At 31.4% G+C, this 27977-nt stretch overlaps 2 protein-coding genes across 7 annotated transcripts in view; both read left to right on the top strand.

Annotated features, from left to right (window-relative positions):
• The window catches only part of dnc (phosphodiesterase dunce), a 239804-nt gene that overhangs the window by 140225 nt on the left and 71602 nt on the right, over positions 1-27977 (top strand). For 3 of the 6 annotated variants that reach the window (XM_090106913.1, XM_090106912.1, XM_090106911.1), the window contains exon 1: positions 16921-17645. The exons of the other annotated variants lie outside the window; for them this stretch is intronic. In XM_090106913.1, coding sequence (XP_089963039.1) covers positions 16927-17645 — 719 coding nt within the window. In that variant the 5' untranslated portion in view covers positions 16921-16926. Of the gene's footprint in view, positions 1-16920; positions 17646-27977 lie in introns of those variants that run through there. 6 annotated transcript variants of the gene reach the window in all.
• LOC149904690 (uncharacterized) lies at positions 15463-16872 on the top strand. Its single transcript, XM_090106919.1, has 3 exons — positions 15463-15566; positions 16212-16575; positions 16746-16872. The coding sequence occupies exon 2, from the start codon at positions 16221-16223 to the stop codon at positions 16563-16565; it is 345 nt and encodes a 114-aa protein (XP_089963045.1). The 5' UTR covers positions 15463-15566; positions 16212-16220; the 3' UTR covers positions 16566-16575; positions 16746-16872.

The following is a 27977-nucleotide window of genomic DNA, read 5'->3' as shown; positions in this document are numbered from 1 at the left end:
TTTTCTCGAGAGTAAACTTTAATACAATTATACTTTCACCTAGCTACGTATAATTACACGACCTTTATGTGTTGAGGCAAAAGTCAAGTAAGGGTATATTACTGCTTAAATATTTACGTATTAAGGGATATACATATATTGCTTTACCATAATATATTATGTACATATTATACTTTTGACGTTCAATACATGGTGAAGTTCAAACAATGTGCGGCAATTAGACCGGACTCTCAGCGGAGTTTCGTTTGCAAAAATCGCGGACCTAAATCTGACTTCTGATATATATTGTATAGATCCCAGACATCCTATAGACAGATGTTGCCAACCAGTTTTGTGGTCCCCCTGCCCGCACCCCGTAAATTTTTTTCGTACAGTGAAATAGTTGCATGGGGGAGTGGGGGGAGCATTCAAAGATGGCGAGTATATTTTCAAGTTCATATAGTATATAGTTATTTTCATCAAATCCACCACATAGCTCACTTATATTATATTACGAACTATTGAATCATAAACAATGGACTATTGTTAATTATTTAAAATAATAATTTAAAAAATATATTCATGAGTTTTCAATCTATAGTGGTTTAAAGTTAACTCAAAAATGGACCATTTTCGTAAATTTTCTAAAAAATCTTAGAGAAAGTGTAAGAAATGTATATAGTATGCTATATATTCGTGATCTACTCAATAAGCTCTTTCATTTGATACCCCACACGGCATGTTTTGGAAATTTTTATTTTTTTCTTTGTATGCCATATTTAATTACCAGGGTGCGGGCAGGGGGACCACAAAACTGGTTGGCAACATCTGTCTATAGGATGTCTGGGACCTATACAATATATATCAGAAGTCAGATTTAGGTCCGCTATTTTTGCAAACGAACATCTCCTTGGAGTCTGCTCTAAATCGTACACTTTCGTATACATTTAATAATATAATTGTGTTTATGACGTCATAATACTTGCACTTATATTTCATATTTATGACATAAAATTTATATTATACTTATTATTCGTTTGGAATTCTGATATTTTTAATAACGCGAATTTTATAGAAGTAATAAAATACCTCTTACTTGTTAGTTGATATAAAGAGAGATTCTTTTGTTCCCATTTATTGTATAAAGTTTTGTGCTATTTGATGGATATTGAAGAGTAGTAAAATGGATAACGTTTTAAAACGTATTAGATTTCAAGTTACCTAGATAAGGGATTTGTATAGAAGTTTAGGAAATATCGGAAATAAAGCTTTGTTTATCTAAAATATGTTTATTTAAGTAATTATACAAAAGTTATAGATATTTAAAAACGAATAGCTGTTATTTAATAATTCATGATAGATAATATTATTAACGTCTCGTTTGTGTTTTCACTACTTAGGTAGAGTTATAAAATAGAGCTTTGAGATTTTACAGAAATTTCATTTCAATTAATGTATATTTTACTTATTTTAATTTGTATTGTGTTCAATGACAGACGGCTGTATTATTTCTGCATTCAATTTCCATATTAACCAATATTTGTTGAAATATTAACGATTTCTACTTTACATTTTATACCTACTTTAGATACATAAATAGATGTATTTTTATTTAATCATGCGCAAATATGATCGTAGAATTAAATCATTTTTGTATTTACAATTATAAAGATTCATCCGTGTAATTGCCAAGGTTCACGTTAATACATCGCAGAAGATCTGAGCGATAGATACCTAGATAACTTACTCGGGATTACCCTCTCTATGTGAATTTAATATCGTACGTTGATCAAACCATTTTATCAATTATATTTAAGGTATACATTTTGAATATGTTTTACTGCAACATCCGATAATTTGCTGCATAAATAATGGTAAAGCTTCCGAAAGTTACAATATAAGCTTTATATATAATTTTTTTTATATTATAATATAATATAATAATACGTACATAATATTATTCTATCCTTACATCTGAATCACAAACGAATCACAGCTCAGTGAATAATGAGGAATGCTGAATAGAAATGAAGGACTTTCTCGTCATTTATGTTTATTCACTACTAAAATAATATTTTTGTAGGTTGTATGTAAAATATTAAATAAATAAACAGATATAGACAGTTCTGTGTTCATGACTAACTTAATATATTTAATAAATACAAATATAATCTTGAATGCAAATTAATACAGCAGAAAATTTTCGTTGAAAGATATGAATAACATTTCGGATTGCTTGAGAAAATTTTTAAGAAAATTTTATCATTATCTTAATGCAAAATGAAACTTTGTTCCGAAGTAAATGTAATAGATTTCTTTCATAATAAAACTCAATATAATATTATATATATTTTTGTAAGACTTTCAATAAGAATCTTTCAATTGTATCTTATAAAATACCTTGCAGTTTTCTTCAAGTGTTTAATTTTCGACCCGTAAGCGCACGAGGTATTGTGAAGAGATTTTATTTGCTATAAAATCTTATTGATATCTTTAACTTCGCTTTACAGGATACCAATATTGCAAGACTATTGTATCAGCTTGTGAAAAAGTGGAAGGTAAAGTGCCAATTTAATCCCTGGTATCTTGATATGATAAAAAGCTATAATACGCACTTTACAAGCACTTTGCGTTGGCCTTTCTGAGAAAAAAGGTCATTTTAAATATAAAGCATGTGTTAGAGATTTCCTTACGTGGTATAATTGCTAATAGCATATAATATACATATTATTAAACGTATATTACGAAATTAGTTATCATTCTTCGCGTTCAAAATAGTTATGAAGAAGATATAAACTACCATTTCATTAATTAAGCGAGTGTAAATCCTAGCTGTAACAGTTATATAGTAGACCTTAAACTTATATTTAAGAGTAAAGTATTCTCTGCATCAAATTCGTAGTAGACAGGGGAGGCAGATAAATATGGCAGACCAAATGAAAAGGGGATCGAGGAGGGAGTAGGCGGCTTTAGTAGATATAGCTGTAAGCGTAGTTACTAGATCAATTAAGTATTAACAGAGTGTCAGTGGATGCCCGTGTATAACAAAAATGTTGTTCTTGTACTTTTTAAGGAAATTTGGCCGTTTATTTTCGTAAAAGTGAGCGATACGTATAGGTTCGCTATACCCATTCGTTTGATGGGTTAATTTATTTATTTTAATTTAGAAAGTAATTAAAGAAACTTGTATTTGTAATAAATTATTCAAAACTATACGTTCTTAAATAGGGTTGATAATTTTAAATATACTTAAACAACTTTAAAGCCGACAAGTGAATTATGTTCAATAAGATAAAGCGTTAGTGAAATAACGTGAAATGTAATCTAAAATTCCAACAGTAGTTTCAGACAGTTAATAAAGCCGTCTCAACTTAGAAGTTCTGAACCCGAAGGTAGGTAAGCCTTTTCTTACCAAGTAATTGCATATTCACAACTGAACTTATAGCAAATGAGTTTTAATTATTGGCTTCTAGACTAACGAATTATTTCTTTTAATTTTTTTTATCGTAATTATCCTTATTATTTACTTCAGTTCCTTTGTAACCTACATTTTATACATTTAAGATGGAGCGTAACGGTTTTGAGGTCTTAAAATAAATTGATAACAGCAATTTAACTTAATTTTCTCCTTGTAAATTCTGAAGCAAATTAGTAAAATGAAATGGTTAAACATATTAATACTTTAATTTCGATACTTGTGGACATAATATTTTGGGAAATTGGTAATATTTAATTAGTCTCAATGTTTATTTGTAGAGAGTGGTTTAGTTTTAGATTAAAAAACAAATTCTGATAAGAACATAAAGTAAACATAATGGTTATATTATAATTAGAGCGTTGATATTTATTATGATAAAAACGTAACAGGTAGGTACCTAGATAATTATATCAGATGCTCAGAAATAATTTGTGTTATTCCAGAACATAATAATTTAAATACTTATTATAATGTATTTATTTCTACAGAAACATAATATATAATACTAATTTGAAGAAATTAATCTCGGTTATACTTTTTACGAAGAACCTACATATGTAAACATCTTTTTTTTTCTTCACACCTATGTGTTTCCAAAAACATTGCAATGGTGAAAGGCAGCATCCATTTTAAAAATTCCCGCAGTGATGGATTAAAACAAACACCTGCAAGGCATGAACAAAAATAGATTAAATTGAATTGAAATGTAGATGTGTGATGCTGATCTTTTAAAATTCAAAAATTGCAGATGTAATTCATATATAAATGGGACGTTTGAATAATCATTTGAAAGCACAACCTCAATTTTAAATTAAGTTAACGTTTTATAGAGAAGCTGCAAGTAGCAAATCTAAAGCTACCTAGTTATATAAAATGACCGATATCATATATCTAATACTATATTTAGCTGCTTCAACTGCTAGGTAATCAATTAGTTTAATCCACTGATGGTCTTTACCCTATTCTTCAGAAGATCAGTAAACTATCTATGAAGATTTATGTGATATAAAGTATTAATTTTCAAAAAGATTGATTGATTTGTTACCTAGTTAAAGATAATCACGCTATCTATTTGCATTAATATCGGATATCCAACTTCTGTATCTTTTCCAATAAAATAAATCACTAACTACTCCACTAGGTATATCGATCAATATAGCAACATTATAACATTTTAAAACAAAAATAAATAAATCGCTAGAAACACGTCTTAACTTAGGAAATTTAATCAACGATTGTAAATTGAAATAATATTTTCACATCACTATAATCCAAATTCCCGTTTGTTATTAACAAGTATAGTTAGTATTAAGTTATGATTATTACTGTGTGGTTATCGTTAAGTTGTATTTGTTTTTGACAGATTTAACCAATATTGCAAATTTAGCAGTTATGGCAGAAACCAAAGCTGTTTTATAGTAATTAATATCATTGGCATTATGTAGCTCGCAAACACTTTATGAAACAATAAGTACTCAGAAACATTTAGGGTTGAACAATGGCACAAAAGGCGCGCCTGGCCCGACTGTATAGAGGGGGAGATGAATCCTTTGTTGTAAATACAAATTGAACCTTACACTTTAATGACTTCATAAGATATCATAGAAAGATGTGTTTGCAACGATAGCTAATCCTTTATTTTTAACTAGCGGTGCCCCACAGTTATACTCGTATTACTCCGCTCCTCTTGAAATATTATAGCCTATAGCCTTCCTCGATAATTGGGCTATCTAACGCTGAAGAATTTTTCAAATCGGACCAGTAGTTCCTGAGATTAAGCACGTTCAAACAAACAAACAAACAATTTATTCACCATTATAATATTAGTATAGTCTATAGATATACTACAGATTACAACATTTGATTATTTTCCTTGAATTATGGCAAGCAATGGTGCACAGTTAATTAAATTTTAATTATATATTTTACACTTAATAATTTTAAACGCGTTTACTTTAATTACGTTGGTACGTCACCCATTTTATGGCTACGTAATCTACGCTCTCGATTATTTCCCGAGTGACTTGTAAAAATGTGCAGTTTCCTTTCTTTTAGTAAATGTGAGTGTCCTTTATTATATATTATTAATTATTTGTATAGAATTATATATTAAGTAAAAAGTGAAAATGTTATTTAGTAGATAGAGTTAAAAAATGTGACGTGTTTATCGAATAATATATCATAATAAAGCGCAAACGTACTCTCAACATTATAATAAAAAACCGGCCAAGTGCGAGTCGGGCTCGCGCACAAAGGGTTCCGTAGCAGCAAATATAATAAATTACAGTTAAATCAACCTATCTCAAAAACTATAAGAGATACTTTGATCAAACCAAAAATCGTTGAAAGAGTTAATTAGCATGCATCACCTCTATTTTTTTTAGAATTTTATACCCCGTAGTTATAAAAATAGAGGGGGGGGGACATACTTTTTACGACTTTGAGAGCTGATATCTCAAAAACCGTTCACTTTAAGAAAAATGTTTTTTAGAAAACTTTATATCATTTTAAAAGACCTTTCCATTGATATCCCACACGGGTATGTACATCGAAAAAAAAAATTTCATCCCTCAGTTACATGTATGGGGGGCCCCACCCCCAATTCTTTTTTTTACTATTTAGTGTCATATTTTTGTAGCGGTTCATACAACACATATTCCCATCAAATTTCATCACTGTAGTACTTATAGTTTCCGAGTAAATCGGCTGTGACAGACGGACAGACGGACAGACGGACAGACGGACATGACGAAACTATAAGGGTTCCGTTTTTGCCATTTTGGCTACGGAACCCTAAAAATACATGCGTTCAATATAAATAATAGAAAAAAAGACAACCGAAAATCAGTTCTTATTTAGAAAATGAAGCACTAGACATAATTACATCGTAAAACATTACAGTGACAAAAGTATCGTGTCATTCGTGACCGTGACGTTTACAAAGACTACTAGTTACCTAAACATATTCACGTTTCAGACTTCAGTGTTCAGTGTACAATAGTTACAAATTCAATACAAGGTCTTACAGTGCCAATGGTCTCATATTGTATAGCTTCTATTTGCATAATACGTAGTTACATGTTAAACAAAATCCATTCGCCCGTTACAATTTTACTAAAATGTATCAATGTTTTATTTCATGGAGAATTTAACAAAATAATAACAAACGAAATCACTTTTTAAAATTAAAAGGCGGTTAAATTTTAAAAACAATGTATTTTTAACTGTGAGGTAAAAATGTTGGGCGCTAAAACCTCCTGACCCTCCGCATTTTTTATTTACCATTTTGTGGCACCATGATAAATCAACTTTTTTATATTACAAATGTATTGCTGCCAAAAAATATGTGAAATATTATGTTATTGATAAGATTATGGCATTAATGTTTATTTAAAATTATAATCACCTAATACACGCATTTACTAATGTACACTTTTAGTTATAAGAACAAGAAAAATGATAAATAAATATATATAATTTTTCCTATATTCTATCACGTAAAATATATTGGTTATTTCAATATAATTTTACGATTATTTGCATACTTGTAATGTTTGTAGAGACGCTGTTATTGCTATCAATATATTATAATGTGTGGCATAAAACATGACCTTTACGGACAAACAACACGCGACGGAACTTCAGGTTTAATATGCCTTTTGTGAACACAACCGAGGCGCATACTGTCAGTAATTAATAACGTCTTTCAGTACCTCCAAGCTGACCACAACTCTTTGTTCTCTGCTAATTCAATGATCGTTTTCCCTTTTCCTCGAGTTTATTCAGAGAAAATAAAATAACTCGCTCCATCAATCACGTAATTATAGAGATAAACTTGATAAACATAATGACGTATAATAATTTACTGCTATTTTTTATCTTTATGAATCAACTCAATAATACAGATGTTGTAAAATAAGCAAGTATTTAGCGTAAATGATAACTGTTTATAGTTTTACGGTGTATTGTTTAATAACTCATAACGAATATTAAACAGAATGATGTTTTAAATGAAAACTAGATTAAATATGTCAATTACTGGGAAATGTTTACGATTATTTAGTTGAATTAAAAAATAAAATATTTTATCAAAAGTTTATTTCGTTATTCGACACTTGCCGAGCTGCAGTGGACAAATAGCAAATTCTTCTATAATCTATTTAATTCGAATAACAATACTATAATATCCTTCGAAAGATGAAGCCTATAATAATGTGAGTGGTCGAAAACTTAGTCCATTCTATTCCACGCAGTTATTATATAAAAGGGTCATGTGTTTGCTGGTTACTATGTTCACGGAATTATCAAAAATGAACAACTACATTTTTTTCCTGTTGCGATTTTTTTTGTGCTTTATCATTTAGAGGGAATGAGTATAAAACTCATTATTCGAACGTAATAAGAATTTACTATTGGAAAACTCAAAGTATGGTTTTCTATTGTATTAGTAATTAGATAACTATTTATTATTGTCCGGTTAATTTTTATTATTGAATTTTATTCATTAAGCTATAAGAGTGGATAGAGAAAGCGGGCAAATCAAAGTTTTTACCTAATGAATATATTACGGTTATAAAAAAATATATCAGTATTCCAAATCTCAATCATAAAAGCTCCATTTCGTAATCATTCACATGAAGTGTTTATCGTTCGATTTCGTTTACAATCGAACTTATTTGCCGAAATTACCGATTGGCTACCAATTACTTACATCAAATTATTGTAAGCTTATATCAAACTCATGCTTTGAGGAATCTATTGTACTGACGTATTTGCCATTTGTCTATGCCTGCAGGAAAACGTTTTATCGCAACCTAAGACATTCCGGGCACTATTCTTCACTTTAAACATCACTGATAGACTATTACATCCAATGTAATAAGAGGAACCCTTTCGACCGCCTGTTGCGAACTATAAATAATTTTAAATTATATCTTTCAAGATCTAATTAATGTACTGGCTTAATGTACTGGTAAAATTTGATCTCTTACATGTAATGAAATATACATCGTGTCTACTGTATTTTATTTAAATAGGGGAATTACTGTATTTATAAAACTAGCTAAAGGTCAAAGGCCCAGTGAACTATTTTTTTTTTTTAATTTTATATTCAATGGTGTTCTATGAACAATTCCTGAAAACACCGAGCTATTTTGCTTTGTTATTGCACTTATAGTTTTCGTCAAATTTGACTCCTTGAATTGAGAGCGTGTTAAACATTCCATTTACGTAGAGTTTTGTGTGTGGTTGGCCCTGAAACACCATTGGAAAATTCACCTTTGAGGGGTACAAAGTACAACTTCGACGTAATAGATTAAAGAGAAAAAGCTATTACAACAAAGGGGTAATTTACAATTTTAGCATAATAAAATAAAAATACCTAGGACCTAATGTCAACTTTCAAAATCTATTTAGCTAAAGAATAATTAAATACAGAATGATCCAACGACCAACATTCTGAAATATATCTTTACGAAGAAAAAGCTTCAAGTTTTTTCTATAATCACCCAACACTTCATTAAGTTTCAGCGCTCAAATTTATATTAGTTAATCAGGGCTCAGAGCTAATGCATTTATAATCGATTTATTGGACAGCCTCGTTCGAGTTCCATATTAGATTTCTATCAAGGTATTTTAGGTTGTTACGAACTTGCTTCTAGACGTGCATGAATACAACTTGACGTAGATAGGCAGATAAATGTTAATTTATTCCTAGATATAGTATACAAATCAACATGTTGCATTTCTTTTTATACCGTTGTGGATTTAATTACATTTAATCACGCTTATTCAAATTACTACTCCTTATAGAACACATTATGTTGCCTTGAATATTTATAAATACTAAATACATACCTGTTCTATTTTTGTTAAAAGTATTTAATGGATTTGACTTTTATCAACTACTAGCGGGCCGCCCCGGCTTCGCCCGTGGTACATATTTACGTTTTCTCTACATAAAAACCATCCTCGTACTTCAAGGAATATAGTAAAAAAAGAATTATTGAAATCGGATCAGCCGTTCTCGAGTTATGCGCTTACCAACACATTTTGCGATTCATTTTTATATATAAGACTAGCGGTCCGCCCCGGCTTCGCCCGTGGTACATAATATTTACCTTTTCTCTACATAAGCACCATCCTCGTACTTCAAGGAATATAATAAAAAAAGAATTATCGAAATCGGTTCAGCCGTTCTCGAGTTATACGCTTACCAACACATTTTGCGATTCATTTTCTATATCTATACTAATATTATAAAGAGGAAAAGTTTGTAAGTATGTATGTAAGTATGTATGTATGTATGGTTTTCACGCAAAAACTACCGGACCGATTTCAAAAATTCTTTCACCATTAGAAACCTGCATCTTTACTGAGCAACATAGGCTATATTGCATTTTCAAAAAAATTAGAGATCCTTACCAAAAATGCAATAATGTAACCCAAGGTGTAAAAAAATCCTCAATAAAACTTCTGTCATCGCGTGCGCTGCGGAATCTATTGAAGATAGAACAAAAAAATGTTCTACGGTATTATAGAATGGATCAATATCTACAAGAAAGTCCGCGATACCATATGTCCATCTTCAGTAGTTATGTTACTACAACAACTTTTTTACGTTTTCAAAGTAAATAGAAGTGCCGACAGTAATCAAACCATGTTATCCATACACATATATTATATATATATATATATATATATATAGGGTTTGTACTATTATTTATGAATTTTTACACAATTTCGTTTTTATTTTAAGCATCAAAAACAAGAATATTTAGTTTGTATTTTTAAGCCCCATGCCGACTTCATTTACATTATTGTAAAAGCTGAATGTGAATGTCAAAGGCGTCTCGACCGACTTAGTACTAGTATTAAATATTACTGCTGCTAACTACGTAAGTACTTATACGAAAAAGCGAAATAAAAATTCATACGTACAATAAAAGTTACTATTTCGTTGTTATATTCACCGTATAATAATGTTATTTTTCTTTTGTCCTAGTAACGTCAACGTCTTAATATATTTATGCTAAAAAGCTTAGTATGTCAAGTCAAACTGGAAAATGGCAAGATTTCGCTACATTTACGCAATTGAAGAGAGTAATGCTGAATAAAGTAGAACGTTAAATGTTTTATGTGACCTTTTACTATATTATGGAAAAATGTATCTACAATTTTTGTTACAGAAAATAAGAAACATAATTCTTATAAAATTTTAATAATATTTTAAAGAATATTTTAAGTGTCATTTATTAAAAAAATAGAAAACAAAATGATTAAGGAATACAAATCTGGTATTTCCTTGAAAATAAACGCAACTTTAGAAAGTCAATTACGACGAAAACCGTTTCCTTCAATTGTACCATTCTTATCAATATCGAAGGTGATAACAAATCACTATACTCGTACTATCTTGTTATCATTAGACAAATTCGAGTGCTACAGTCATTTGGGTCATCCATTTATCAAAGTCACAGCTGGTGTTATCGCGGGTGAACTTTCAACCTTTTATTTTATGTCTCGAATATCAATGGTTCGGCAAACAGCTACCTGCCAGCTTTCCGCCAGAAGGACTGATACTTCATATCATAATATCACGTTATAAACTAACATGACACATTGACAGCACGTGTATGTTGTGAATGGAAATACCTTTGTAGTATATGAAAAAATACTTGAGTTTCTATCAATATGAATTGTGACCAAATGTGAAATGTATTTTTTAAAGTAGAAATACTGATATACGTGTCAGTGAACACCAAATAACAATCATTCAAATAGGCATAATAAAATTATAGTACAGTCGTCTATTATTATTATTAGATCATGTGAAGAAATATAATGAAAGTAGCGTCTAGTAGGTAACAACGCAGGATTGTCTTTTACTCTATATTGATTTTATTTAATTCGATAAAACATTTCATTTGTTTTATTATCTTAATTTGCGAAATAACGACAAATAAAATAAAGGTAGGTATGTGACAATTCATCTGAAGTCTAAAAGTCGTTGGCAAACTTAATCCCCTGGCTTCAGGCAAACTTTTTATCTCGAAGACTTTAATTAAAAGTGGTGAGTCTTTTTAATTTGTATCCTTAATATTTGCTAGAAATAGAACAGAATAAAACAATCCCGGTCCATTTAATCGCGTTCATTTTTCTGTACTCGGAAGATAATTTCATTTATCCTGGTTGAATTTTTGTGCAGAGTGCTCGTACTACATTGAAAATTAAATTGAAGCGCCGTTGATGCTTGATGATATTTTTCAAGTTTTTGGTTTTAAAATATCTAGTATTTGCAGCTTTTATACATCGCTTTATTTATAACCTAAATTATGTTTATGTGTGTTGAGCTAGTAGGTACATTTATACTTTTCAAACTTACTGCAAAGAACATAAACTCCCATTATCAGTACCAGTATTACCGTATGTCTACGAAGCAATTACATAGCACGCTACATTTCTACAGAACCTAAACAAGTTTATAGAAGTAACATTTTTCTGAAAATTTTCATCTCTATATTAAGAAAATGTTTGTAGAAACCTAAAATTGAGCTCGTTATACTTCGAACAAATACCTCATTAAACAATATTCGATACAACAGGAACGTTAGAAGTTAATCGTTATCTGCGCTATTTACATTTAATGTTACAGAAAAACATTACGTATTACAATTTATTCCAATAACATTATATTTTATGCTATTATAATTATATAATAATTATTTTAAGTATTACTCAAACCAGCTAAGTACATAATTAACAAGGTTATTATGTAAAGATAGGCATTAACCCCAGACCTTAGTAACGACCCTAGATATACATCAACTGGGACGGAAGCCGTTACCTTTGCGTGCTTTACTGCGATGCACCACAACCTACAATTTCTTAGCTAAAGGTTACCATACGAAAGGTCACGTTAACTTCCATAAATCACCTGGCTACAAAATAGCGGCATGAGTCAGTCCTCCCATTCATTAGTTCACACCCAATCTGTAAAATTCATTGATTTGATTCAAATTTAGCGATCATTGTGAAACCGAATTCGAAATGATATTAAATGTACGACGGCAAAGTACCCGTTAAATAGAATATTCAGTGCTACGGGCGTCGGACATATGCCGAAATATGGAACCACTCAGTTAGAATTATTAGGAATTGTCATTCAGAGCGAGCCATTTTTGTGAATGGCGCAGCAAAGCCAATCCGACAAATGAAATGTTCAAAATATTGGACGGAAAAGAACAATACGTTTTTTTGCAGTTGCCATTTCGCTGTAGAATAAAGGAAGGAATGTCTGTTAGTATTGCAATTAATTCTGATTAACGAATAAGATCGTGTGAAGCAGCAGTACTTAATTACTTGCTCCTTTTCCTCTCCTTGCAGCCTGTAGCTATAACTCGTTATAATTCGTTTTCTTTTCCCTTAAATACTGAAGAGAGTAAGTTCGCAACTGCTAATTAATACTTTTTATGAAACTGAAAGAAACTATTCCCCGTTTGTCTCTGTTGCTGGTTGTCCGGTAGACAGCTTGTTCCCGCTTAAAACCTCGAGGGCTGAATTAATTTTAATGAGACTTTTACAGGAAGCGTTATGCGTATTCACCATATTTAATTATTTATACCATAACTCTTATTTTAGAGGGATGAAGACTTGAGATAGATAAAGTCACCTAGTTTATAGGTACATATTGCGAGGTACATATAAATATTCTATGAGACGGTGATTTTCTCAATAATTGTTTACTTTATACTTATTCAATAACTTTCCTATAATCGAACAGAACTTCAAAACAAAATCATAATAATGAACTTGTAACAATATTAATAATCAAAATATTTACGAACTTCATTGTTTGAAATATAAACGGATACAAAATAAATATTTTAATAAAAATAATATTATATTTAAATATCAACAATCGAGATATATTTTATTGTCCGTGGGTTTATCTCGCAGGTAAATATTTCTCAGAAAAAGCGAGTAAAAACATTATTTAGTCATGGTAGCTTTGTTCAATTTCCTAGTGAGTAATATTGAGCTTTTTCACTGCTTAAAAAAATCGAATTTCATATGGTTGCCCACTATATGTATATTCCATTAGGATTTGTCCGCTACTTCACCCGTGTATTTAAAGAAAATTCCGTGCCAACTGACAACAATGAGATTTTTGACGGTAAAAAGGAGCCTAGATACCACCTGTGATAAAAGTTTGCCTAAAAGAGGTTATTAACGTTAACCTCACAGCAGATCAAAATGGAAAGATATTGAGTATCAGTGATTCATACTCTGAAAATTTCGTATCTGTATTATGATCTCTTTCCGGACATATCTGATTTCCGTCCCGAGGGCAGCGAGCTGCGAGACCATAACGAACGGAGATTTCACCTGTATTATCTTTCTGCTTTAGTTTGAATATTTTGTATGAACTACCATACTGATTCAAACAATTGCATTTATCAGACTGTTTAGTACAAATCGAAAATTCAAGAACTTTCGTATCGAAGGCGGTTTCTTTATGAAAATAAATTACGCATCTTTCTTTTTATAGTCTTCAATACGATATACGATAGTTTCAGTAAACATGACACAACACGATGAATTATTTTTCAGTCATTCTTTACAATACATTTTTTTATATTTATTACTAGCTTTCCGCCTGCGGCTTCGCCCACTTCGTCTAAAACCTGACAAATTATATATACTTAAATTATAAAACCTTTCTCTTGAATAACTCTATTTAAAAAAAACTGCATTAAAATCCGTTGCGTAGTTTTAAAGATTTAAGCATACATATACATAAATTTTTGTTTTATACTATGTAGTGATTATCAATTCATAATGTAAACAAAAAAGTTATGTATTAAATTCACTAAATAAGAACACTGTTGTCTGTTATATAACCGCTTGAATATTAACCAAACATATAAGTTTAATGACACGAAAGGTAAACATTAACTGTACCTTTTGCGGAAAAGTTTGCCTAAAAGGAAAGCGCTTCGTATTTCTAAATGCCAATTTCTATTGACAGTATGAAAAATATAGTATCTATTTCTGAGTATTGTATTGGAAGATAGAGCAATAACATAATGTAAATATTTTAATATGTACATTTAATATAATTATTACTCTACTTTTTCGCTCTTTGCGGAATGGTTGTAGGTCTGTTAATAACGGAATAATATTACTGAATACTAAATATCTGTATTGCTATATCTTATTGTGAAAAAATATAAATAGAATACGCTCTTCAATATCAGTTGAGTCGTTCATAGTATGATTTTTTTAATCAATTAAATTGATTTGAACTTTACAAGCTTACAAATTGCAATAACTGATGCTAAGTTTTTATTTTATTTATATTAATAAAATATGATACGTACGTGTTTCACGAAAATGCCATCAAAATGAATAACATCATAAAATTGAGTATCAATAAACAGATGATTTCGTGAGTTGGTGTAAACATAAACAGTGACGTAGCGTCGGATACCAGAATACCATAGCCACCGTCATGCAAGCGCATTCTGAATCACAAGGAACTTTGCCAATCATTTTTCTTGTATATCGCCCCCTCTATCTGAACGTAGTCATCGCTTCGCGTTTCGTCTCGTGACGTATATTGAGTATTTTTAACCGTTTTCCTCGTCAGCTAGTGAAGTCGGCATAGAGGTTTCCAATAATAGACATATAATTTGAATAATTGTACTCTCGATAAAATAAATTGGAAAAAAGTTTCATAAATTTGTTTTTGTTGATCTAATTCAGTCCGATTACTTGGCACGTAAATCAACTATCTAAATAGCGAAACATAATTTACACTCGCCGCTTCGTCGAACGGTACGATTAATTACGCTTTAATTAGTGCAGGGACTATGTCAGAATTTATATGAAATACATGATTCAGCTAATTTGCCAAATCATCTGTAAGTTATTTTGGCCACGCACGCGCAGACTTACAGCCATGCCGCGCCGCCCACGCAAAGCTCCGTCACGAAACAAAGACGGCGGCGTTCCCCTCAGTTTGCCGCGAGCTTTGCTTTGGATCATACAACTGACATTAATCATATCCCAGACGTGATTTTGTTCTCAGTGCATAATATCATAAAAGGTACACCCCATACTTTACCTATTGTATTTAACACTAACTCCGAATTAAAAACAGTAAATTCAATTGTAGTGTGAAAAGTTTTACTTGAGTAAATAAAGCTCGTGATATTCCTTAATATGAGAAAATATTTGAAAAAAGGAGCAATTTACTAACAGATTTAACTATCCAGTAAAATACTTAATTTCAAAGCGCTCATTCTCAACTTAAAAAAAAATAATAACTACACTACGCTGAAAGACTGCGTAATTACTGTGAAATAGAATACTCGAGAACATTCCGGCTAATAATCACTTTTAATTTAATAACAGTTCCTAATTATATATTAAAAAGTAATTGAATCTGTATTTAATTAAGGAAATAATAATTATATCTATTTAATAAACGTTTGTTTAGATATAAATAAATCTTAAGTTAACAACAACGTTCGTTCTTTGCTTATTCCTTGGCAAATTTCCAGGTGTAACATTTATTCCCTTTGTAATTACCTTTTTGAAGTTTAGTTTCAATGTTTATCTTAATTTTCAATTTAAACCTATACGACTCTTAAAATAGAAATAGCGGTTGTTGTTTTTTCATTGATCATGTCATAAACATTATGTATGCATAAAATCTTTGCATAACAATGTAATTATTAAAATATTTTAGATAATCATCATGTCTGAACGTTTGGAAGCTGGTCAACAACTCGTCAAAAAAACCATGGATCAAGTGATTCAAGAAAAAAAGAGCACTGGAGCCGTTAGCATTCAGGCGAGACAAGAATTCCGCGAATCCTATCAGGAGAGTTATGAAGAAGAATTTGAAGAGGAAACCTTCATCGATCAGCATGGAAATGCGACAACAAAGAGAGTTGAATCCAGCAGTGAAAGCAAAGAACATTCTAAAAGCGCAGACGTCAGAGTAAAAGCGTCCGGACTGAACGCTGAACAAATGAAAGCGCTAACCGACTGCGCAAACGAAGCGGGCCAACTCGCCCTCGATTCTAAAGCAGCCAATTAAATCTTCTAAGGTTAGGTTCCACGCATTTACAACTTTGATCCTTAAAAAATAAAAAATAAAAACATGAATGTAATTTTCATATTCCTATTAGTTCGAGTTGAATCAGAATATTCACGTTGCATTATATTTCCATTAGCAGAATAGCTATTATCCTTTTATAATCTCCTGACTTTGTTACAGGTGCCGTTTGAATGCGAGTGCGGGGTTCTCAAAGAGTGATAAAGACTGTGTACAGTGTTCCTTTCTATGTTATATTTGTATTTTAAGTTTAAAAATATAATATCAATAAATGTATTGAAAATTAAAATGGTGTATTAGTGCTGTGCGCGTGTTATAGTTGATATTATAAGTGGCCTTTAAAATGGAGGAGGAAGAAGATGAACGGAAAATCAGGCGACCTAAGCTCGCAGCGTTCAGTTCACTGAACGCTCGGGTCGTTCACTCTTCCTTGGAAGAAGGTTTGATTCGTCAGCAAGCCTCAGCTGAATCGAACGACGCAAACACTTCTAGTATTTCAACAGCTCAATATAGCGATAGAAGCTTTGTTTCAAAAACTAGTACATTTTCACGCAGTGGAACCTCGAGTTCTAGTCAGGAAGAATGTGAGGTTGCACAGACGTCAATTACGAGCGGTCAATATTTGGCCGCAGCACGCGTAGAAACTGCGCGATCTATGGAAAGCTTGCGACCCAGCAAAGATACTTCACCAGCGCGCCCCGCAAGCTCGTGTACATCCATTCGCATCCATCGCAGCTCATTCTTGACGGCAAGCGAACGGGATGTACGTGAGACACGGGGCGCGCCGGCACGGAGGGCATTGTCTGGAGAGGACATGGGGACGTCAGCTGAAAAAAGACGCGGCTTATTCGCTAGCACAGAACGCCGCGCCTTGCAGCAACTCAGCTTGCCGCCGCCTGAGCGTCGGCTTACTATTTTAAGCCCGCATAGTCCAATGGCAACGGGTGAATTACAATGGCCAGTGCCGTCTGGAATTCGAGGCAGGCGGAAGAAAGGAATGGTGCTTCCAAAGCTAATATTGCCTCGTAGCGATTCTGATGGGTCTGATGTATTCTTTGAAAGGTGATTTACAGTTCAAATTTAGAAATTACACTATCATTATATTTATATTCAATTGCACCTTTACATGCCTTACATACACTATAGTTAAATACATATTTATTTTTCTAAAACCACACAAAAATTCCTACTTTTAGTACTTTGAATCTATGCCAGAAACAACTGCTCGTATGATTAATTGCAATAATAAAATTGACCCTCGGAAGACTAAAGAAATATAAAAGTAATATATAGCACCACAAAGGTTACCGTATAAAATAAATTATTGAAGTTGAAAATTCTAATTCTTGTATTTATTTTCAAAACAATAAGTAAAATTATTTATACTCTTTGGCATTGTCTGTCACATTAAATAAAATGAGCCGGCGTGGTTCTGATTGATATGCTCGTAATTAAAATTAACTAGTGTGATAATTTTAACGAAAAAATACATGAATATTATATACATAATTGTCTGTAATGTCTTTCATCCTATACCAACAAAACACATGAGCTAAATTAATATTCTTCGTGTAACCTTTAACCAAGAGAAATTTCAAGATGTATTGTAAAAGAAAATCGAATATTGAATCACCAGAAGCATTGCAACCGTTTATCATTGCGATATAAAACATTACATGTAATAACATCACTGATAGGATAAAATACAAATTGCCATATCTCTTATTCACAGCTAGATAACATTGTTACGCTAACTGTATCAATATCGCTGATAACAGTCGAGTACTTGTATAGATTACACGTTGATCCGAATTCAATTAAGTAGCTGGATATCAATTGCACATAACAATACAATTTAATGTAATTTTCGTAAGGTGTGACGTACAGTTACGTATTCATATGTACGTATAGTGTACGTATAGTTACCTATATATAGAAGATGGATAGATTGTACACATTTAGATTATACCTATCTAACTATTTACATCATCTGATAACAGCACTATTAATAATAATAATAGTAATAGCACTCTTGCTATTACTAAACATTTCTTTAGTATTATAGAAATACTTAGGGAAGGATCACTTCCAATCATTGCACGCATTCGTTGGTAAGAACGATTTTGCAATTATTAACTTCGATTGCATATTTACCAATTGAGTTTTATACTTACAATAACCATCATTAGAGTAGATGCTTTATTTGAATATCGCTTTACCATCTTTTACACTTTATTATTTTATATACGATGAGTACTTATAGTTTTAACCGTAATTAACCTTCTCGTCGCAGGTAACTAGTTACCTATTGCAAAAAAGCAGTTTTCCGTGACCTTTGCACCCAAACAATTTGCGACTATGCCACTTGGATTGCAAATAAAATTGTTTAAGATATAAATAAATGCAATTTTATTTGCAATTTGCTGAAAAATCTTCAGTCGCAATAATAAGTAAAAAGAAACAATTTTGTTACCGCTAAATTGAATCTCCGTCGCTTCGAATCGAAAAGAATTAGGGGAAGATTTTTTTATCAAATAATTGAAAACATTAATTTTCATATCTATTTTTGTTTTATTTATACATCTACAATCTACATTTAAAAAGGTAATTTTGACAACCCAATAGCAGTTTAAAATACTATTTATGATTGATTGCTTTCCACAACTAATTTGTTATATTTTTCCACATTTCAAAACATGTCACTACGTTATGTTTTAAATTTAAAACATCACTATATTTAAAATTATGGCATAGTTTTGAAGTATTTACACAACCAAAAACATGTGTATTTATTCAGATGTGCATGAATTGTATTGCTGTGAATTATTGTCCCCAGTGACTAATAGTAAATAAAATTAGTATGTTTACATACTTAAAATTTAAATAACAATAATTACATAAATTATATCGTGTTATATACGATTTTGGTATTTATCTTTACTTTAATCACCTTTCCTTTTCTTGTGATATTTAGACTATTCGAGAAAACAGTCATATTATTATCATTAAACTCAACAATGAGCTCATGTTTGTGCCAAATAACATCAGACGTTTGCCAACAATTACAAACAACTTTCCACACAATAACTGAATCCCTACATACATATAATATAACGCCAAATACAATAATTACAGTTTTCATATTACTATCTACGTTGTTTTAGTGTACGTCTACAATATAATTTGGTCTAACTGAAGTGCAATCATAACATCATACTCTCATATCTGATGAGAAGTACACTTATGCATTATTATAATAATTATGGAATACATCGGAATAGGCAATTTGAAACGTGTATTAATTTTGGTTTGGCCTATTGAAGTAGCTTTATATGAGATGGAGGTAATTGTTCTGACCTTTCACAGATAGATGCTCTTTCGAGTGACTTTTCTTTAAAAATGTTATTTATACGTATAGATAATATTAATATGTAGTTTAAGATGTAGAGATGAGATTTCCTTATCGGAACTTTCTATTAACTTCGAAATAAAAATATATTTGGCATTGCTCATAAGGTTGAATATAGTTTAAATTTTTTTTAAAACTTCTTATTCTTTTTTATGTACTTTTTTATGTTTTTCGTAAATATTTTTTGGATTCCTGTTACTATAAGAGTTATGTTAATATCGGACCTTATAATGTCAGTGAAATTTTGCCTAGTAATATCCACTGCATAAGATGATGTACAACGGAGATGAGTTTTCAAACTTTCATTCAACCACGAAATGGGATCAGAATTAGGATTAAGGAATTATAGTACAGCCTGATGCCATCTCCCCTGCAAGGGTGGATTTTACTCGATGCTAGCTCTGTCCAATTATAGCGAAGAATATATTTGACAAGATCGAACTACAGGCCAGCCAGTACGAAATATATTAATCACTTTCAGCCATACAAGATGAAATAATAATAATTAATGCTTAATGTAATAGTCCCTTGAATGACTTCCTTTAAATAGATACCACAGAATAAGAAAAAAGCTTTCCTATTTCCCTTATAACATTAAAAATAATACATCATATATGTATTTACTGGGGACTTTTGAGGTTTGAGGACTATTTTGGTAATAATTTTTGCTTTTATTCTTTTGTTATGTTTTTAACATAGCGTGAAAAAATATCGACTATATGTACCAGTGTTATACAAAGCTTTGAGTAAAATAAGTTAATCCGCTTGGATTTACTGAAGCCCTTCACAATACATTTACCCTTTGGTTACATTCCTATAGTTTACATTGAATAAGATCATTATATAGCAGAGCCCTTTTTCATTTGAATAGGCAATCACTAAAAATATGGTGCTTAGACAATAACTAAACGTAAGGCAGAGCAGTAAGTTTGGTAAGAAATTACAACACAATTAACTCTATTCTTATTTTTAGCGTATCTGCTCTCCCGTGACAAACTAAAAATAGGAAGTAACACAATGTATGAAGATATTTTATTCCTGGCATGTTCATACAAAAATAGTCCGTTCCTTGATTTACTTGCCAGCTTCTAGACTAGAAACGCCAATCATGTTGGCAACGGCAGATGTTTTATCAATGAATCACTCATCTTGGTCAGTTCTCTGAAAACATTTCTATCCAAAAACACTACGAAATCATCAACAACAATCACGAAATATCGGTTAGTTTTAATTTAGTTTGGAGTTCTGATAAACCTCTATATTTCACTTGTTTTTATTTGTAATTTGTAACACGTAAATTGGTATGAATTTTTAGTTCAGTCGAAAACAGGAACATGCTCGCTACATTGGTTAATGAAGCGATATTTTGTATGCACTTATTCATTTGTGTTTGTTTTGATTTACATTTTTGATTTACCTGCAGAATTTAATGTTTTTTTTATAAATATAGTGGTGTCTGTTTTAAATTAATTATAAAAAGATTGAAATTATGAAAAGAACATGTTGATTGTTGATGTTGATACGTATTGCAACATCTACACTAATCTACACTAATATTATAAATAGGAAAACTTTGTTTGTTTTATTGTAATGAATAGGCTCAGAAACTACTGGACCGATTTTGATGAAATTTGGCACAGATAATCTTTAGACCCTGAGAAAGAACATAGGCTACCTTTTATTGCGAAATATGTACCACGGGCGCAGCCGGGGCGGACCGCTAATATCATATAAATACCTACTTCTATATGTCTAGATTTTATTGCTCCAGTTTGGCACCATCCAATTCGACGTTTGAAAAACATAAAATTGTATCCACTGACATTTTTATAACCCAACGTATGCAGATAAAGCAAATACAAAACTCAAAATTTAGGACACAGTTTTATAGAGCTTTTATTAATCGTGCAGTTCATTTTATTCGTGCAGAGCATTATTTCGTGATATTTTAGTGTAAACGAAATCTCGTATTCAGTGTTGTTCAGTATTAGAACATTGCATAGAATCTTTTCGAACGCATAAAAGAACAACGAAAGATTGCTCTACGCATGTTTACAATAAAAGAATTTGAAATAGTGAGGTTAGAATGAGCATTCACTCGTTTGATGTAAATACACTTTATGACACATACCCGGTAATGCGAGTTTACAACAATCAATTTGATAGGGATTTAGGTAGGATTAGGGGTTATCGACTCCATCGTTGTATATAATTAATGCTTATATTTAGATATCTATTATTAAATTCGATAACATGTTGTAAATGATAACCTTTTTTATTACACCACTCAACATCTTAATACTACATTATACAACTAAATACATAGTTCAAAGGTGGTCCTTTAGCAGATCTTATTTTTTGTTTGACTTCTGATAGTTGGAATTACTGTTAAAACAATTTATTTCTCAAAAGATTACATTTGAATCAATTACTGAGAAATACAGTATTTGACAATCATGTTATCTTGCTTAGCATTATAAGTACGAAATTACTTATACCTACTAGATATATTTTACAAAGGTACTTAAATGTTTAGCGAGAAATTATTAAAAAAAGACTTAAAATTATTTTTTTGTGTACTCAGAATAATTCCTTATATTATATACTAGCGACCCGCCCCGGCTTCGCACGGGTGCAATGGCGGCCGGCGCGCGGCGGGTACCGCCGCAAACGCTACGTCCAGCAATTTTTAAATCTGTAATATCTTCGAAAATAGTTTGGTTTCAAACTTGGTTTTAGCTTCACACTGACCCCCCCTACACATCATAAAAATAAAATTGCGTCCTCTAAAAAACGCGACCCCAAATGTAACTTTTCAATGGACTAATAGACATACATATATACCATCGCGGACTTTTCTGTAGACCTTTTCAATGTGTACAATACTTAGTACTTACATTATTTTGATAAAACTCGTAGGGTTCAGCCTGCGTTTGCAATGTAAGCGTAATTTTTTACGACATCACATTAGAAACCTCAAAAATAACAGTACTTCTCCGCTATTTAATGGATGTTATTATACATATAAACCTTCCTCTTCAATCACTCTATCTTTAAACAAAAACCGCATCAAAATCCGTTGCGTAGTTTCAAAGATTTAAGCGTACAAAGGGACATAGGGACAGAGAAAGCGACTTTGTTTTATACTATGTAGTGATAGTGATAGTGACTACCTATTACCTTTTTTAATTAAATAATCTAAAAAGTCACATTATACATTAAGGGTGCACTCACACACATCAGTCACCGTCAAGTCACCGATGACTGATCGGTGACGGTTTGTGTACGTATCCACAAACACCAGTCACCGTCATGTTGTCCGTCAGTCACGTCGCCGGTTTGACTGAATCATTGAACACATACATCAGGTTAGTCAGTGATTAGACGTGTGTCACGCTAGAGAACATGTAGCAATTGACGGTAGCACGACGCTGACTGAACTGAGACGTGACGGCACCGGGTGAGTGGGGATAAAAGTATGATACATGTATGGAAAGATTATTTGACGTGCCTGACCGGTGACGTCACTGATAGATTTCGTGCCGGCGACTGTCGTGTGGGAACAGAGTCATACTAGAACTATTGATACATATTTTTTTTTAATCCTGTCCGGTGACGTGCCGTGACGGTGACTGATGTGTGTGAGTGCACCTTAAAGGTCTCATTCAATTACCTGCCAAATTGGCTTAACTTAATATAATAGACCAATTTTATCATTTTGGTATACGAAAAAATGATATTTTTCTTGCAAATAGCCCATTGTTTCAGAGTAATGTCCGACGTTGAGTAAGGAAACGAGAATCTTAAATTATTCAACCGAATCCATTTGTTTGCCTTGAACACATACACAGGGCTGCATGTTTGAAGCACTCAAACCCTAGATTCCTGACTATAAATGCATTATTGCATCGTCTTAGCCTAACATTATGTACGTGGTCCGAAGTGAGAGTTATGGCAAGAGCGTAATCACATTCAATACTCACTTAATTATTAGCCTTGATGTTAATTATCAATAGCTAAAGTACACATTATTATTGTGAATAATAAATTCCTAATGACTCTATTAAGCCTAGCTATTGATATTAACCAAATGCTTTCGTAACCGAATATCTTAATGTTTAGTAATATATATCTACTAATGTTTCTCGCAGGTGAAAATGTAAACGTTGCTAAATTATCCAACGTGGTTATATCCTAGATTTTGTAATGTAGCAATGTAGCATGGTAATACCCACTTCTTACTAAAAATACTCGTATAGAGAAATGTAATGTAATCTGCCTCTATTTTAATAAACTTTTTTATATGTTATAACTTAATGTCTTAATGTTATAAAGAAAGCGTCATTTCTCCAAAAATTGGTTCAAAATCTGGTATTTAAAAGAATATGCTGGTATATTTATTATTACGGAAAATATGCGAGAATATTGAGAGCCCTTTTATGAGATATAGATTTCAGTCTCTGATTATCTACATTCAAAGGCAACGTGCTTTTTCATTAAATTTTCCGATATTTTACTTTTGAAGCATATTACTATACATATACAATATTTTACACTGAAATGGATTCGAAGAATAACAGTATTGTAGCAAGGGCAACGTAAAACTCATATGCATCAAACATATTCACTCATACATTTATTCATCGTATTCAGTAGGCGTGCACTCAATCACGCGTTGCATGCATATCCAACTGTGGTTTTTCAGATTTTCTTAAAGAACGTGTAAGTATCTACAAAACTTTTTCAACAGAAAAGCGTATTGGGGTCAAACACTCCTACGTTTCATAGAATCTTGTAACGAATAGTCCAAACTTCAAACGTAATAAGTAATAACATTCATTTTTAGGATGGGTATGATGACACGCTACGCCAATCACAATTTTGTATGTAATAAAATCTCTCTCGAAGTAATAATTTTCTCTCATCACGTGCTTGTTCTTTTAACGCTATCTAGGCCGTCCATTATTTTAATTATATTTGCGATATCTTTAACGTATTTATATCGTAAACGTATCTCTTAACTTGATTTTCTCTTAACTACTTCCGCTTTTAGTTTAATTATTGGAAATCTATTACTGATATGTCTTATAAAATATGTGCGGGAAGTTAATTTTATCTTTCCCGGTTGCTGTTGAATGTCTGAACTGGATTTGAATATTAAGATGCATGACTCAATAAATAACATAATTTTGAGTACTTTCTGCACTCTTTGATTGGTAAAATTTATTGTTTATACCATAAATAACTACTTAAACTTTACGTGATATCATATTGCAAGTAAACTGAATTGTATAAAATCACATCGTACACAAGCTTTTTGGCTCTATCCAGGATTAAAATACAACATTTTCCCCAAATCCAACTCGACAATCGTACTATTTCAGCGTAATTGCAATATATCTTAGATAAATACATCCAGGGTTTCATCTTGACCTCTCGTATATGAACTTTGTCCTTGAATGGGGAGCTCTACATATACTGGTTCTGATTTTTTATTTCATCTTCTGTGATACCAAATATAGGACTAGGCGGATCCTTACTAAGCTTATGTTTATTGTCTAGTATCCTTTTTTAGCATATATTCTGAATTTGAACACATTTTTTTAATCATCACAGATTTAACACTAAATTGTCTACAACATTATATAATTGTTATATGTTTAATAATTAAGAAATGTTTTGTTTTCAGGTAAGTTGCAAGCCGTGGAAGGAAAAAACGGACTATCTTAACTTCTACAAAACTATATGAACGTACGTAAGTGAATAAAAACAGTGTAATCACCATGAATGAATTGCTGCTAAGTTCTTAACCAAAAAATATTGCCCAAAGCAAATGTTAACTTTATCAATATAAACGTTAAATATTTGGCTGTGTATCTATGACCAATTATAATTATTATGTAAAAACGCAAAAATATTTGACTTCATTATTTATTCAATTTAGATAAATCACATGTTAGCTAGTATTTGTTTATCATGTTTAAATAGTCCGTTTAATTAAACCTTCTGTATCTAAACGTGTTCGTCTGATGGAAATCAGAATGAAACATGATTTGACTAATACCAATACCTAAACAATAATTTATAAAAAAGAAAAATAAATTATATAAAGAAAAATAAATTATTACTTATCTAAATAACATGTAAACAACAGACCAAAAAAACTCCTTCGAAGTGACTAAAGAGAATAGCTTATAAAAGGAAACGTTTTTGATATAGAATACTATAAATATAGTAATCGGTGCCCGGCTAACGTAGGAGAGCTTAAAATGTCAAGCTAAAGCTAATTCGCCACCCTTATTTTGTAATTTTTTTATCGTATAATGAATTGGAGACTGAACTTTTAACTTTGCAATTTATATTATGAACTGCTTTCGTATTTAACATTTATTTTAAACGTTTGAAATGAGAAAATTCGTTTGAAAAATAAATATCTAGAAAACATTTGAGTATAAAATCTATAGTTTAACACTTTTTTTTAAAATGTGTAAGGTAGCCGTGTAGCTTCATGATAAAATTTATGCTGAGTATAAGTTGGAATACCTTGGCTATGACTATACAGTATACACATTGAGTTAGTGGCGTCCGGTTTTCTCTAAAAAATGCGAGTAAAAGAACCACATCAACATACGTCAAATAGGCGAAAATCATCAGAGTAGATTGCATATCGTAACCCGTTGGATATTTATCAACGTTCCCATCCGCTTCTCATTTTATCAAACCCTTTCGAAAACCATCTTAACGACGTATATCGTGTTCTCTTTTTCCTATAACGTTCTACATTATCGATATTTCTGCTCTCTATAGGTAATCCAAAGAATGGATGTTAACATCATAAATATCTAACTCAATAATTGATTTATCTTTACTCGAATTTTTCTCCTGTTCAAATCTAGAGAGGTTTTATATCAGCTATCAATCGAATCGTCGTTAAATATATTAGTCGAAACTAGTGCACCAAAAATCATAACGGTGAAATTGGAAACGTATTATATTTCCAAAATTAACTGGCATTAGAATTGGCTCTATATCTCAAACATACACACAAATATATGATTTATTTATTTATAATAAGCTTTTATAGTGGTTGAATACAAATGCACGTTCACAAATGGATGTATGAATACACAATAGAGAATATAACTCGCATTCTAAGCTCCCGTCTGGGCCGTATAGGAACATTATAATACAATTTGCATTGCTATCGAATTGGATTGCTTTCTAAACATAATTTAACTCAAGCATTGAAAATCTCCGGAATCTCTATTGTGTGGTAACAATTAGATGTTATATAAGTCATACACACCGTGAAACTATGCTAATCGGCAATCGTATACTTAATAACTCATTTAAAAGCCTAATAAAATTTAACTGATATAAAAAAACATGATATATATATAATAGGTAATAAAATTAATGTTATGCTGTCGTAAGTACATTATTGAAGTATATCTTAACTCGAGCAGACCAGTCGCTTTTTATTGTAGTAGGTCGCTTTCAGTTCTGTAAATTCAATATACCTGCATAATATATTAAACAGGGTAATTTTAGTAGTTTTTTCTGAAAGTTATCGGTTTCTCTCTCATTCATTTAGCCCTATCCCCGTCTCAATTAATCAATTTGGGTTTCTCCCATAAACCTCCTATTTTCTGATGTGTGTTTGTTTTCGAAACCGTCTGTGAAAATCGAGCTTTAATTTATCCATGCTAAGATAGATGTATAATACGGTCAAAGATCGATGTATCGAATAATAATGAGTAGAAATCAGATTCTCTTATTTCCTTTGTTTTATTCAAGGCGCTACTGGCATATTGCATGTAAAGTTTACAATCATTTTTTCTTATTGCTATAGTTACTTCTCAGCACCGACTATCACCTACCGCCTAATAACATATTTGCTTTCACGTTAACGTTTATTTGCTTTCATATCTCATAATAAAAATACAGACAGAAACGTTGAAAATAACCATCCATGTACACTCAAG

The sequence above is a fragment of the Colias eurytheme genome, chromosome 11 (assembly GCF_061535395.1).
Source record: "Colias eurytheme isolate Ceu_HAF_F1 chromosome 11, ilColEury1 Martin Lab GWU primary, whole genome shotgun sequence".
NCBI classification, from domain to species: Eukaryota; Metazoa; Arthropoda; class Insecta; order Lepidoptera; family Pieridae; genus Colias; species Colias eurytheme.
The sequence above is the reverse complement of the archived record's forward strand: the minus strand, read 5'-3'. Positions and strand labels throughout refer to the sequence as shown.